The sequence below is a fragment of the Melospiza melodia genome, chromosome 4 (genome assembly GCF_035770615.1).
Source record: "Melospiza melodia melodia isolate bMelMel2 chromosome 4, bMelMel2.pri, whole genome shotgun sequence".
In the NCBI taxonomy this organism is placed as follows: Eukaryota; Metazoa; Chordata; class Aves; order Passeriformes; family Passerellidae; genus Melospiza; species Melospiza melodia.
The window spans coordinates 10,437,916-10,451,775 of NC_086197.1; the positions used below are offsets into that span (position 1 = coordinate 10,437,916).

At 39.7% G+C, this 13,860-nt stretch overlaps 1 protein-coding gene across 3 annotated transcripts in view; it reads right to left on the reverse strand.

Moving 5' to 3' along the window:
• BCL2L13 (BCL2 like 13) overlaps positions 1-13,860 on the reverse strand; it is a 38,868-nt gene that overhangs the window by 23,306 nt on the left and 1,702 nt on the right. For 2 of the 3 annotated variants that reach the window (XM_063153829.1, XM_063153827.1), the window contains exons 2-4: positions 9,308-9,471; positions 1,059-1,169; positions 1-157 (exon numbers count right to left, since the gene is read on the reverse strand). In XM_063153829.1, the coding sequence (XP_063009899.1) occupies positions 1-157; positions 1,059-1,169; positions 9,308-9,434 (395 nt within the window). In that variant the 5' untranslated portion in view covers positions 9,435-9,471. Of the gene's footprint in view, positions 158-989; positions 1,170-9,307; positions 9,472-13,860 lie in introns of all 3 variants that reach the window. The other variant, XM_063153830.1, reaches the window with a different exon arrangement.

Sequence of the window (13,860 nt, forward strand, 5' to 3'; positions counted from 1 at the left end):
TTGCTAAGCAAGGTCTGCAGTGCTTTGTGCAGATGTTCCTTCAGTTCCTGGGACACTTTCTCCCCCAGATGAGCCAGGCAATCTTCTATGGAGCTCTCTGGGTTGGCAGGGCTGAACACTGGGGAAGTGTGGCAGTCAAAGCCTGTAGTGGTAAATGCTGAGAGAAGAAGGTACACAAAATCAAACAGATTCACACAAGAACATCAACAGTCTCAGATTTCTTATCCCTGCAGTTTACACAGTTTACATAAGGGATGAAAAATTCACAGCTCTGTAGTCAAAGCATACCATGATCAAATCATAGTCAAATTGTCCTAATACATTCTGAAAGTGCTACTTACAAGGCAGAGATGACTTTGAGCTACATTTCCCCACCAGCTCTTGTTTCACAATTGCATCCTAACCAGAAGTTTGCTGAATGTGCAGCTATTGTCCCATTTTAAGGTGATGCCAACCCTGGCATCTTCTCATAGTAAATTGGCCCACACCTGGACATCTCTGCAGCATTTTTTAAATATTATTTTGTTCATGTAAACTTTTCCTTCTCAGTTTAAAACTTCTAAGAAAGCTCCATATAAAAGAACTTAAACAGCTCTAGAGTGTTTCTATTTGAGATTTGTGATTTGCAGCACACATGCAAAACAAAGATGGGTTTGAAATCATTCCTATAAAAGCCACATCTCCAGGTCAAAGCATACCACAAAAAATAAACCTGGTGGAAGGGAGAAGTCTGAAGGTTTAAGTGCACTCTCATTGACATATTAGCTCCTGAGGACTTCTGCCATCAAGTGCAGCAGCTTAAGGGCTGCTTACTTTTCATTATTTATAGTAGACTATTAAATGTCATCCAGTTGTTTGCTTTGGCCAGGCTCCACCACTCCAAATGGTAATGTTTAACTATTTTACTCCATGTGGCAATGTGTACAAATCTTGTGGGGGGAGGAGGATAAAGAGATTCAAGGCATTCAAAAATCTCTTTAACTGAGTACCTGTTACAAATTAACCACCATTACAGTGCCTAGAGATTATGGATTGAAACTGGAAAACCTGAAGAGCACCTTCCAAGATTTCTTCATCAAGACGTTTTAGCTCCTCCTCGATTTCTATTTTAATCTTCTCCAAAGCCTCTTTCTCCAGAGCATGTTGTGCCATAAGCTGTTGTTGAGTCCCTGAAAGAAACCACAGAAATCATTCAAATGTTTTAATTTCATGTTTCAAACAAGGTAGATAATGGAACATGGTATTGAAATATTAAATATAAAGGAATTTGCGGTGAAAGCTGGATTTCAGACAGCAACAAGTATGATCCCTCCAGAGGACTTACTACAAAGTTTTATTACATGAACTCAGAAACAGATAAACTTGCAGGCCTATTCAAGGTAGAACTGGTGCTTCAAAAAAATTAAAATAATAAAAAATTTTTAAAAAGAGTTAGAACTGTAAAGCTACAAACAGGATACATAGAAACTTTAAAAGCACTATCTTCAATTTAAGACCAAAAGCAAACCAAGGCACATCAGCAATCAGCCATTACACCTAATACATTTATTATCAAACTATACCAAAACAAAGCAGATTGGCATAAGCTTGATTTTTAGCAGCAAAATATAAGATTTATATTGATGCCTGCAAAATCTACAGCATTCTCAGACCAACTATGCAATGACATCAATGGAGAATCCTGAAACCTGTGAACTGTGTATCATTTCCCTGGCCATGAGGAGTCCACAGACCACAATTTAACACTGGGTTCACAAGCAAGACTAGAGGCAAAGGACCTCACAATTGTCAGTCAGTTGCCAATTCTCTCTTAACCAAGAAATTTAAGAATTTGAAATGGCTACATTTCCCCAGAACTCACATGCCATGGTTTGGGATCACATTTTCCATGTGCTGACTCCAGATATTGGTAACAGAAGTTGTTTCAGCCATATCAGTCAGGGTTACACAGATTCTCAGTCATCTTAATCATTATTCTGTACCAAGAGACACAAAACTGTTTCCAAACAAACCCAGGTATTCAGGACATCTGAATTTCTCACCCTTTCTGCACCTGCACCCAGGGTTACAGTTCTACCCAGACATCCAGACAATGTTCTGCTCTACAGACATTCTTCACCCAGCAGAAGAAAACAAAAAGGGAAAGGATTTGTATCTGTAATGTTGGTGTCATCTGACTCAATTTCCTCCTCATCTATTTCAATTCACACCCAGATCTTCAGGTAAGTCCTGTAACAGCCAGGGGAGCTTTCTGGCACATCTTTTTTTATTCCTGTTTTGAAGGCACTAAATCATAATTTGGTGGTCTCACGAATGACAGCTTTGTGGCCTGTTTCCTTTGGTTTGGTTCTCTGCTGGAACTCACTTTAAGTGTTGTCTTGCCTTCCCTTTTCTTCCACAATGGACACATATAATCACTAAATTTCATAAAAGGGTGTGTGAAAACTGTAAAAGCACTTAACACACACAGATGTGTGGTTAACTACACACTAGTGAAGTACACTGTGCATTTTCTGTGATTAAAAAACCACCAGACAATAAGCTTTTATGGTCTCCCACAATTGAAAAAGACGTTAAAAATCCACAGTATCAACCCACTGAACATGTGTTAATGCTTAAAAACTCAGCAGCAGGATCCCTCTAAACCAATGTATGCTTAAGTCAGTATAAAATGTTTTCATATATTTCTGTGACCAGTCACTTTAATTCCACTGGACTTAACCACACACGTTCAGAATAACTTTACTTAGCTTCTTAAATCCCTTCCCAAGTAGCATCTCTGCCAGTGTGAGTAATAAATTCCAGAGAGGAGCACAGTGTTCCTCCTTTTGGTTAATGCCCTGTCAGATGCTTCTCTGAAGAACTGAACCACTGCTCTGGAGTCAAGTGCAACAAGTGTGAGCAAGTTCACCCCTTGTGTGAACCTGTGCTTTCCATGAGTCTGGAAGGACAGAGGAGCAGCCATTCTCACAGGAATAATGTGACAATGATCACCCCTGACAAGCTGTCATACCTGATAAGAAGTCACCCAGAAAATGGAAGGAAGGGAAATTCCACTGCTGCCAGAGTACAAAAGAGCTGTTTGGATAATCAGCACTGCACTCAATGGTTTCCATCTCCCAACACCCACAACTTTGCAGCAGCTGCTGATTCTGAGAGCACCTGACTATTCAGCCATGCCAGAACATCAAAACCCCACCCCTCCCACAGCAGTGACTTTGCACTGTTTATTCCCCTGATAAAGAATGGATTCCAGCTTTCTGCATCTCCCGGATATTGACTGCTACAGCAAACACTGCACACTGCAAAGCTCCTAAGTGAGGGGTACCTTTTTCTCAATTATCCAACTTCCAAGTCACAAACAGGCAGAAGAAAACAGTAAAGCCAGCTTATTTTAGGTGAGAATATATTTTCATTATCAAAGATGCAAATGGTCACACCAGAAATGGTGTTTGTAAGAGACATAAGCATTGAAAGCTTTCCTGTGTTCAGGAAATGGGTTTGCATCTTCTGGGCTTTTGGCAAACCAACTCTGCAAGGCAGAGGCACAACAAACCTCTGTTACATGCTCTTACACAACCAAGTTAGTGCATTCTACTTTCTATTTATGGAATAAATGTTCACTTTGGCACAATTATGTTTCTGATGAGATTTTGGGTTTCAGGTATCTGGAAGTAACTTAAAGAGCAGAGGAAAATGTGTTGTGGAAGTCCATCAAGTGCTGCATCAGGGAGCATCTGACTACAAAACAAATGTGATACTTCAGTAAAACTCCAGGAGCTCAGTAACAATAAAGAGTAACCTGTTTGCCAGGGTTGGTCTCAGGAGGAGGAGGGATGGAAGTCATTCATCAGAGCTACAGAGTCTGCACCTCTCACTCTACAGTGCTTGAGCCAAAATTTCAGCTAACAAGGGACAACAGGGACTATAAGGAGAGACTGAAAAGATGTTTTGCCTTTTTGGTTCAAGGGAATGAAGGATGATTGGAAAAGAAAGCCACTGATGTCACAGATTGCTCCTGATTTTTTTCTTTCATGCTTGTAATTTTAATTTAACAATATCTTCATTTTTGAGTTCTCCTAGGTCTCTATATTAACTTCTGGTTAGTTGACATAAAAATTTACTTTCAGCATGGCTGTAATATTTAACATCTCACATTTTTTAAAACATTAAGTAACACTCTAAAATTACCTTAAGCTCTGAAAAGTTACAAAGATTTACCAAATTTCTTTACAAATGTATTTATTTGTTTCCTTTAATGGAAATACATCCATTACACCAGCAAATTCCAGACCATGGACTGCCACACATGGATGTTGCCCTTGATTTAAGAAATGTTTAAAAGAAGCTCTTTAGAAACCATAAGAATGCTCAGCTTAAAAGAAACTGAAAAAGTCTAACATATTAAAAAGATACAAGATATTGCCAATTAACATTATTTTTTTGTGGGCAGAGAGGAAGCTTAATCAAGTGGGAATTGACACCCCAAAAAGCTCCTTTTCCTTCCCTCATTTAAGGTAATAACTCCCTTATTACCATGAATTGGACTGCTCTGACCTACAATGTGAATCTTTACAGCCCAAACAGCTCAAAACCAAACTAAAAACTCAGTTTCCTACAAGCCAACAGTAGGCACCATGTGTGGGAGGCCAGGAAAATGGCTCAATCACTAACCACATACAGCACTTCATAGGGTAATTCCAAAAAGACAATAAAAGGACATTGAGCACCATAATTGGATTGAAGTGCTGTGGATAGCACGCACCTCAGGGGAACTGTAAAACTCAAAACCTTGCTCACCTCTTGGCTAACCTATGTCACCATGCAGTAGTGGCACTGACTATAAATCTTTCAGATGCTCTGTAAATTAAGGGATTATTTAAGATTTTTCACTCTGTCAAGAAAAACACAGAAAACCTAATTTTCTTCACAGTGTTTGTCATAGCCACAAGCTCAAGGGATGGTGTAAAGCAATGTGGAAGTAGATTAAAATAGAGAAATATATCAAAAGTCACTCCTTGATAAAATATAAACAAACATTTATAATATAAAAATATTGAATCACAAAACCAAAGTACTTTGACTCACTTGAAAAGTTAGTAATGCTAACAACTGCAGCACAGTGGAAGCTTCTGTAATGAGAATGACTTCAGGGGGAAAAGTGTAGAGATGTTTTCCAATACTTAATAATTATTTTCTGTGTCTGAACCAGTACTGATAGGTATGAAAAGAGTTCTGAAAAAATACAAAGCATATCTGCGCAATCTAATGAACAGACAACTGAGAGCTTCCACACATTTTAAATATAGGTACTGAGAGCTTCCACACATTTTAAATATAGGTACTCACTGTTGCCTCAAAGCACATTGACTTACTCAGGTGATGCTACTCTGAGTGTTTTATCAATTTATCTGATTTTTTCACCTACCAAAAATAACAGAATATACTGCTAATGGATTTTGCTTTAAATAAACTGCAGGGACTGTTATGCAGAATCATTATTCTGGAAAAACTAATGGGAAAAATCTCTCAAAGCACTGGCCAGTTAAATTTGCTGGATTTACCTCTGGAGACACTGAAATCTATTACAGAACCCTATAGAGCTATAATGTTTAAAGATTGGCTTGCCCAGTAAAACTGTCTTTTCTTCAAAAGTCTGGATTATTGTGGATGGCTCTCTCTTCAGTCCCTGTGCTGAAAAGAAGATAGCAAAATCAAAATTTCCAAGTCCTCATCAGATGTTGATTTATATCAACGTTATTTGCTTGGAGCCAGAAGTGATTTTAGTGGTTGTAATTGAAGCCATCCTTCTTGAACAAAACCAACCAAGGGAGCCAAAAGGAAACACAGCAATGTAATTTTCTATGTAATTTCTCTGAATTTTCTATTCACTGAAAAAAACCCCTCCAAAAATCATCAGTCTTGGAAAGCATATTAGACCTACAAACAATGAGAAGTTTTAACTGGAAATCTATCAACCTATCTTAAAATGTTATTCTTATCTCAGTATTTGAAACAGAAAGATGTACACCAGAAAAAAAAAAAAAAAAAAAAAAAAAACCAAAAAAAAAACAAAAAACAAAAAACAAAAAAAAACTAGTACAAAATGCAGGAAAACAGAGGCAGAGGATGGTAACAGAGGCAGCTCTGGCAGTGATAATATAGTGCCACTCCTGTTGGGAAGGATCACTCTTGGCTAGGTGGTTTTGACCCACTAGAAACACCTTCTACTTTAACTGGAGTGTCAAAACTTCACCAAAATTCGGGATGCTGTGGTAGGAGACTCAAGGGAAATACAGAAATCCTACCACCACCTAGGGCACCTGTTTTCCTCATCTCCCATGTTTGGTACAGATGCAGTGGAAAGGCAGAAGATGCTCCAGTGGTGACACAAGGTGGCTGGAACTGGGATCCTGAGCTGAACTGCCCTCTAGAGGAGTCCCTCACTCTCCCTCTCAGGCACACAGGGAGCTCAACTCCACCAGGGCAAGCTGAAACTTGTCTTCATGGATTACACTGAGTATGATTCAGAAAACTTACCAGGAGTACAGTCTTATTTGGATCTGAAAAAAATAAATTAAGAGAAAGTGCTGCAAACTTTAGTCAAGGCCTCATATGAATGGAACACAAAATGCAGGAGTTTGTTCTGCAAGTGGAAAGGAAACAGGCAGTAGGTAAAATTGCTGCTTCATTGCTTCCCATGGAAGGTCTGTCAGTACAATATCCAAATCAAAGCAAAGTAAGATTAAAGACAGGTGTTTTTTATTGGAATCCTCTCAATTCCCAAATCAATGGTGTTCAGCCATAGAGTACATAGACTCCTGGCCAGCATTCTGAAGTGCCACAGAATTCTACAATGGAAGGAACCTGGGATCACTCAAAGTGTTGAATTAACAACTGATGACAGTGCTTGGAAACCACACTGACAGGCAGGAATGCTGTGCTCCTGTTACCCCTTCTGTGTCTGTCACCAAACCCAGAAGTCTCCTCCTCAAGATGGGATTCCAGTTCATTTCCATTTCCCAGCTTTCCCATCTCTCATTCTCACCAGGTTTCTCAGCCCACACTGGGGACTGTAACACCCAGCTACACCTCCCAGCAGTGCATTAGGCAGGGCAGGAAATATCCATTATGGGCTGTGCTCCCCTCCTGGGGACTGCAGATTACAGCCAGCAGGCATCAGCCAGGTGCCAAACAACCAGGAGATCCTCACTGGGTATATCAACTGCTCAACAGACAGTGGGGATGCACACAGCCCTCTGAAATAACCACACACAGCCCACCAGTGCACCTCAAACACTGCTTCACTACAAGCAAGGTGAGCAAATGTAGGAGAAGGGATTTTTAAAATGTAGCTAGCAGACAAAAGAAACCTCTCAGAAGCATGGAAGGCAGAAAAGCACCACCAGGAAAAGTGAGTTAGGAAAGAATGAAACAAATCCTGATAAAGCATTTGCTTAGTTCAATACAGCCTGAAGTCCATTCAAAGCATTACAAAACAGAGTGAGAAACAAATTGGCAAATTAAAAGTAAGGCAAAATTATTTAATCCTAAGGCTTTGATCAGAAAGCAGAAAAACCACTGAAAGACAGACCTAATTAAAGTGAAACATAAGCAGGAGAGGAGACCTTGTGGTCACTGTCTGGTTTGGTAAATGAGGTGGGGAAAATGTAGGAAGATTTCCTCTTCAGAAGTTGTAAAGTATGAATGCTTTAGAGTATTTTAGTAGCAAATCAAACTACAGGCTGCTGTGACACAAGCTAACACATCTAAACAATATCTGAGAAGTAAAATCTTAAGTCACTACAAAATTTTCATTTAAGGATTTGTAGCTTCCTCTTTAGAAAGTTTAAATATACTTCTGTAATTCAGATTAGAAGCTTAGAGGTTCCAGTAATGAGAATCAACTGATTCTGAAAATGAAAGGTTTCATCTCAATTTGCAAATGCTTCAAAGGTAACTACAGCCAAATCATTTTTAAAAGCTTTAAGACTAGCATTTCCCTTTCTGAATCTATTTCTAGAACAAAGCAGACTCTCATACATTGAACCTTTATATGTACTCAATAATTTCCAGTTACAGCCCAGTTATAAATGGGTGGGATGTTCAGAATGAGATGTCATTGCTAAAATAAGCACATTTTTCAACAAAGGGTTTTATGAAACAGCTAAGGTGCCTCTCCTTTCAGGGACCACAGAGGCAGACAAAGTGGAAGTAGCAAACATACCTTAAATACACAAAGGTATTTATGAATTACAGTTTATTAATTACATAACAATAATTTAATGAATTATATATAATATAACCAGCATGTGCTATGTGATTAACTACCAAACAGAAGAGCACTTCTGTGATAACCTTGTTGCAGTCTTTCTTTTCAGGAATTTCTCACTTGATGACAGGTAAGTTCAGTAAGTGACAGGATATGCATTATTAAATGGTTGTTCAAAGAAAACAAAGATTCTGAAGACTGTCTCTGTTTGGTTTGGGCTTTTTTAAAGTCTCCTTTCATCAGAATAAGCTCTGAATCACAGAACTAATAATGACTAAAACATCATTAAGAAATGACAAATCACCCAGGCAGTCCTGACAAACAACATTGCTTAAGTGCTTGCCACCACAAAATAAAAAACAGTTTTACCTCCTAGCTTTATGTGAAACACAATCTACCAAACTTCTTTTATTCTGCCTTCTATTTATGTATTTATTCTCTTTTATCCATAAACCTGTCCTGGAAAAAATATCTGCAGTCCTTGACTTTGCCTAAATAAATAAAAAAATAAACACAAGTAGCATAGGCCACATCTCTGCACCAGCCCTGAGTGACAACAACAGCAGCCTCAGTGTAATAGGGCAAAACTATTTAGCACAGGAGGTTGCTCAAGACACCACTCAGTTTATGCCAGTAAACATCCCCTCACCCCTGCTTACTTCCACTTGTGTCCCAAAAAAATAGCAAGCATGGGCTGAAATTCTCATGCTGGCTCAACAAATGTAATGTACATCAACCCAAGGTGATATATATCCTAGCCTCCAGGCACAACTAAAATCACTTATTTGCTTCCTAAACACCTACCAGCCCTGGCATAGCTCAAATTAAAACATTAATCTACACACAAACAGCTTTGTTTCCATCAGCATCTCACCTCTTTAAACTGGAATTTATTCATTTTTCACTGAACAAACCAAGAGATTCACTGCACCGGACATCAGGCTAATGCTCTGCACACCTGCAGAAACAGCCCAGGAACTAATTGCAAACCCAGCTGCACACGGAAATGGCTAGAGATGAATATGCAAATATTACCTTGAGTTGGAGGAGGAGGAGGAGGATGCTCCTGTGGCTTCTCCTGTGCTAGAAGGCCCAGGTAGCTGAGCACTACGTATTTGGTTTCATAGTGAAATCCTACAGGCACGGCAGTAGCGGACGCCATCGGGGTGGCTGCGCTGCGCTCGGGGGAGCCAGGAGGGCTGTCAGGGAACAGAAAAGGGGTTTGGTTGGGTTGGAAGGCTGCAACAGGTCATGAACCCACACGTAACAAGGAATTATGTAACAATCCTGAAGCAATATCCAGGTTTTTGCATTCTTACTTTAATAAGAACCATGCGGAGTAAGCCCAGCTGTGCCTCAGTGCAGCTCCTGCCCGCTGCCAGCAGTGGCATTTCCCACTCCTGCCTGCCACAGTCACACAACCATGCAAGCAAAAGGAGCAGTCCCTAGCACAGGTTTTTGTGAAGTTGGTGTGGCTGCAGCGATTTATTTGGGCTACCCATTGCCCTGAAACAGAATTATCAAAAATTGGTGACCTGCCACGGCCACACTCCCATGCAAGCAAAATGAGCAGTCCCTCAGCACAAGGTTTTTGTGAAGTTGGTGTGGCTGCAGAGTTTTATTTTTTGGGCTATCCATTGCCCCAAAACAGAATTATCAAAAATTGTTCCTTGTAAAAAATGTGTATATGATATAGAAGAATTTTCATTATGATAGTAAAGGCGCATCTATTTTCTGATTTTTTTTTTCTTTTAAATAATCTGGACTGTTGAGTCTATTGTATCATTCACATGAAAAAGTTGCATTTAGAATTAGAATTATCCTGAGTCTATAATTTCCTTGGGTCGTGGACTAATAAAAAACTGCACTTTTTGCACCCACAGATGTGTAAAGAAGGTTGACCTTCAATTCTACAAGCATCTTAGAAGTTGAAGTCACAAACTTGAAAAGGACAGAAGTTGTTAGAGACCAGGCAAGTTTTTCTGTTAGCTGAAATTGTCTTTTAATTGCTTATATGTGCAGGACTGTTAAACTTAAGAGGAGCCATCCTCTAATCTCTGCAGAGTCCAGACTGAAATGCTCACCCATTGTTTGGTGGTTCCATTTAAACACATTGGTCAGAGGTGTACTGATGCTTTTTCAATGACAGTAGGTTTCACAGTTAATTTTTCCCAATATTTGTGGCATTTAATTCATTTTGATCAAGTTCTATATTAGATTTTGAGTGGAGCTGAAAGTGTAGCCCAAAAACAAGATGAAGCAAGCCTCAGTAGGGTGGAGGGAAATTGTCAACTGGAGGGGTCAGTTTTCCACAGCTTTCTTAATTCTTTGCTGTTACAAGAACAGAACAGCTGGAGTTCACCCCACAGAAAATAAATCCCATGCTTGGAAGTGTAAGTCAGGGGTCAGAGCCTATGGATTTTTATGGAAGTTAGAAAGAGACCATTAGTCTCATGTTTTGACAGATTCTGAACATTTCCTTAACCACCACACGTGGTAAAAAGGCAAGTTCTGAGGAGTCTCCCTTTCCCAAAGCCTCCCATCAATATTTTCTCTGCTTTCTCAGATTGGCTACTGTGATGCCCAAAAATTGTAAGAGAAAAAGTGACCAAAATTGCCTCAAATTAATTTTAGTGTTCCAACAGCAATGGAAAACATATGGTCAACAGAGAGAATTCCACATTCATTGTAGGGATTGGAAGAACAGATGGTTGTTTGTCCTGGATTTCTCACCCAGATGTTATTAAGTATAAACCAGAAATCCACACCTAACAGCAACATCTGGCCAAAAAACTCCTCCCTGTTTCACTCTAATTGTTTTGTTGCTTTTTTCAAATATCCAAATAAGACCTGCAGGAAAAACTAAGGTGGAGAGAAATTAAAAACGACACGGTAAAAAGTAAAATCTCAAACAACAACATGGAAGTGGAGAAAAAGCCATGCAAGAGATGAAAAGGATGTTTGAGATTAATCAACATGTTTTAGCTGGTTTTGTTTGGCCAAGTCTGGATAACTACTTCCAACATGCTGTCAACTTAATGGATCAAATAATGCTATCTAGTGGTTTCTGACAAACTCTTCAAGTTGAGTTCCCCAGGACTTCAAAGAGTCATTCCCAAACAAGCAGTGGCCAATTCTTGGCCACCAGAACAGATGTGTAAATGAAAAGCACACAAGAAGATTGTGCTACAGAATAGCTACTGAACAGGCACTGAAAGAGCCAGATAATTTAGTAATGTGAGACACAGTTACATTTAGAAGAAGATTTTTTTATCAAGTTTAAAGTTTAAAGCAGTTAGAATGAACAAAATGCTAAATACAAGGAAGAGAAATTGGACCCTCTCAAGAGAGTTATGGATTGCACTGGAAATGCCTTGGGACTAAAAGAAAGAATCAGGTTCCAAAACCAAAGAACAACCTGCAAATGAAGCCTCAAGTTTAATAATAATAATAATAAACAACCAAGAAAGCAAAAGAAAAGCACTTGCCTGTCTAGATGTTCAAGATGCCTGGGCTAACTTCTAATCCCTCCTCCCTGAGAAGGAATTCAGATTAACAGCAGTTGCACACTGGTTACTGAGGATAAACAGAACTAGAACTGTGCTATGGCATGGTTGCTGTGGGAGTAGGTAGCTTGGCAAAGAAAAGTTTACCACCAAACTAAAAGCTGTAAAAGGAAAATAAGTGCTGTAAAATTGGCTGGCTATTCTCTTTAGAAACTCTAGTTTCTGAAACCCATTCAGTACTGAAAACAGAAACGGGCTCTCTGTTGAAGACCATGCTATGGCAGCCCTGCCTCTTGCTCCATGTATTTAAAAATGCCTGAAAGCCTTTACCAGAAAGGTTGGGTTGTGTCTTTGCTGCAGCTTGAACCAAATCAGCAAATTATATACAAAGGAAACAATGAACTTGGAGTCAACATTTCATCCATGCTGCCTCTTCCATCCCAGAGTGCTCCACAGGCAGCACATCCTGCTTCAGACACCTAAGGAATCACAGCACAGAAGAACCACAGCTTTGAGCCTCTTCCAAAATTGAGATTTTTATAGAGCAAGAAGATCTGAAAAAAACCCCAAACTGCTCTGAAGACTTAAGGATCCTTTAACAATAGATCTGCTCTTCAGATCTGCAGTCACCACACATCACATGTTGACATCACCAGGTGGGAAAGGTGCCATTCCCCAAAAAGCAAAAGCTCCCCAGCCTGTTTCAGTTCTGGTTTGTTCAGTAGAGATCCACAGCCCTGAAATCAAAATGCTTCTCACAATGCCTACACAGTGAATGGGAGCCCTTCCAGACAACCTGAACTGATCTCTCCTGAAAAAAATCAGCCTGACAGATGGTCCAGAGACATCCAGAAACTGTGCTGTGGACCAAAGAACAAGTCTGAATATATAATAGAGATTATTCTTCAAAATATAATTCCAAATCAATGCAGAAAATGAAATTAAAAAAAAGTTGATGAAAACAAGCATGATATCCAAAACAGCACAGTGCAACAGGGAGGCCTAATTCATGAAAATCACAGCTCAGCACTTCTCAGGGGAGGAGGGGAAAAAAACAGAGAGAGAATGAGACCACTGCTTATTTAAATAGTGGCTAATGTTTCCCTGGGGAAAGAATGATTAAAAAAATTACCTCAGTGGATACATTTTGAGAGGCAGTTTTATAATGAAATGAGAAAGGAGACTTAAGAACTTGAATGGAAGAAATCTTCAAATTCACATAAAAGAATGTCATGAGTGGAAGTGCACTTCAGAATCACTGATTTTCCTTTGAGAGAAGCCCACAGCACAGAAACTGAATGACTCCTTTAGGATTCAGAATGACTGGTTTTGTTTACAAAGACAAACACAGAAATATTGACTCAGATCCTGTAAATATCTCAGAAAAGGCCATTTTTCAGGAATGAGGGGGATTGAAAAAGGACACACAGCTTGAGAGACCAGATCAGAGGAAAGAGAACTCTCCACTAAAGGAGCAAAATGGAAGAGAGTCCAGAAAGTGTTTGAAATTACAAGCTTGTACAGGAGATGCAATGGAGCAGAGGAAATAAGTAGTTACGCAGACTCCCCAAGTCTCAGAGCCAGGGCAAGAGGGCTGCTTCAGGTTTAACAAGACCTCTGCAGGAATACTGTCCTTAAAAAACTACAGAGATCAACATTATAACATTTTTACCAATTACTCCCTACAAAAAAAAAAAAAAAAAAAAAAAAAAATACAAGCACCTTTCCCAGTTCCTGCACCCTTGGGAGACAGAAGGCTCTACCTGTTGAAGCTGACTTAGCCTGTCACTCCTCCAGCCCTGCTGTCACTTGTTTCATGTGGGCTGAGCTGCTCAAGCGACCTGAGAGCAGGAGTTGCAGCAGGACTGACATTTCCCCATCTGTCACGTCCTAATCCACAGCAGAGTTATAAATTGGATAATGGGCAGCACCAGCCTACCAATGAATACAGGGAATATAATCCCCAGCCACGAGGCCGGGCTGTGTTTGAGTCCCTATCTGCAAAACCCCACTGTGCATCAAGATGTGTTTGCTTGCATCATCCAAACCCCAAAATGCAACATCACTGCTCGGCCGCCCCGA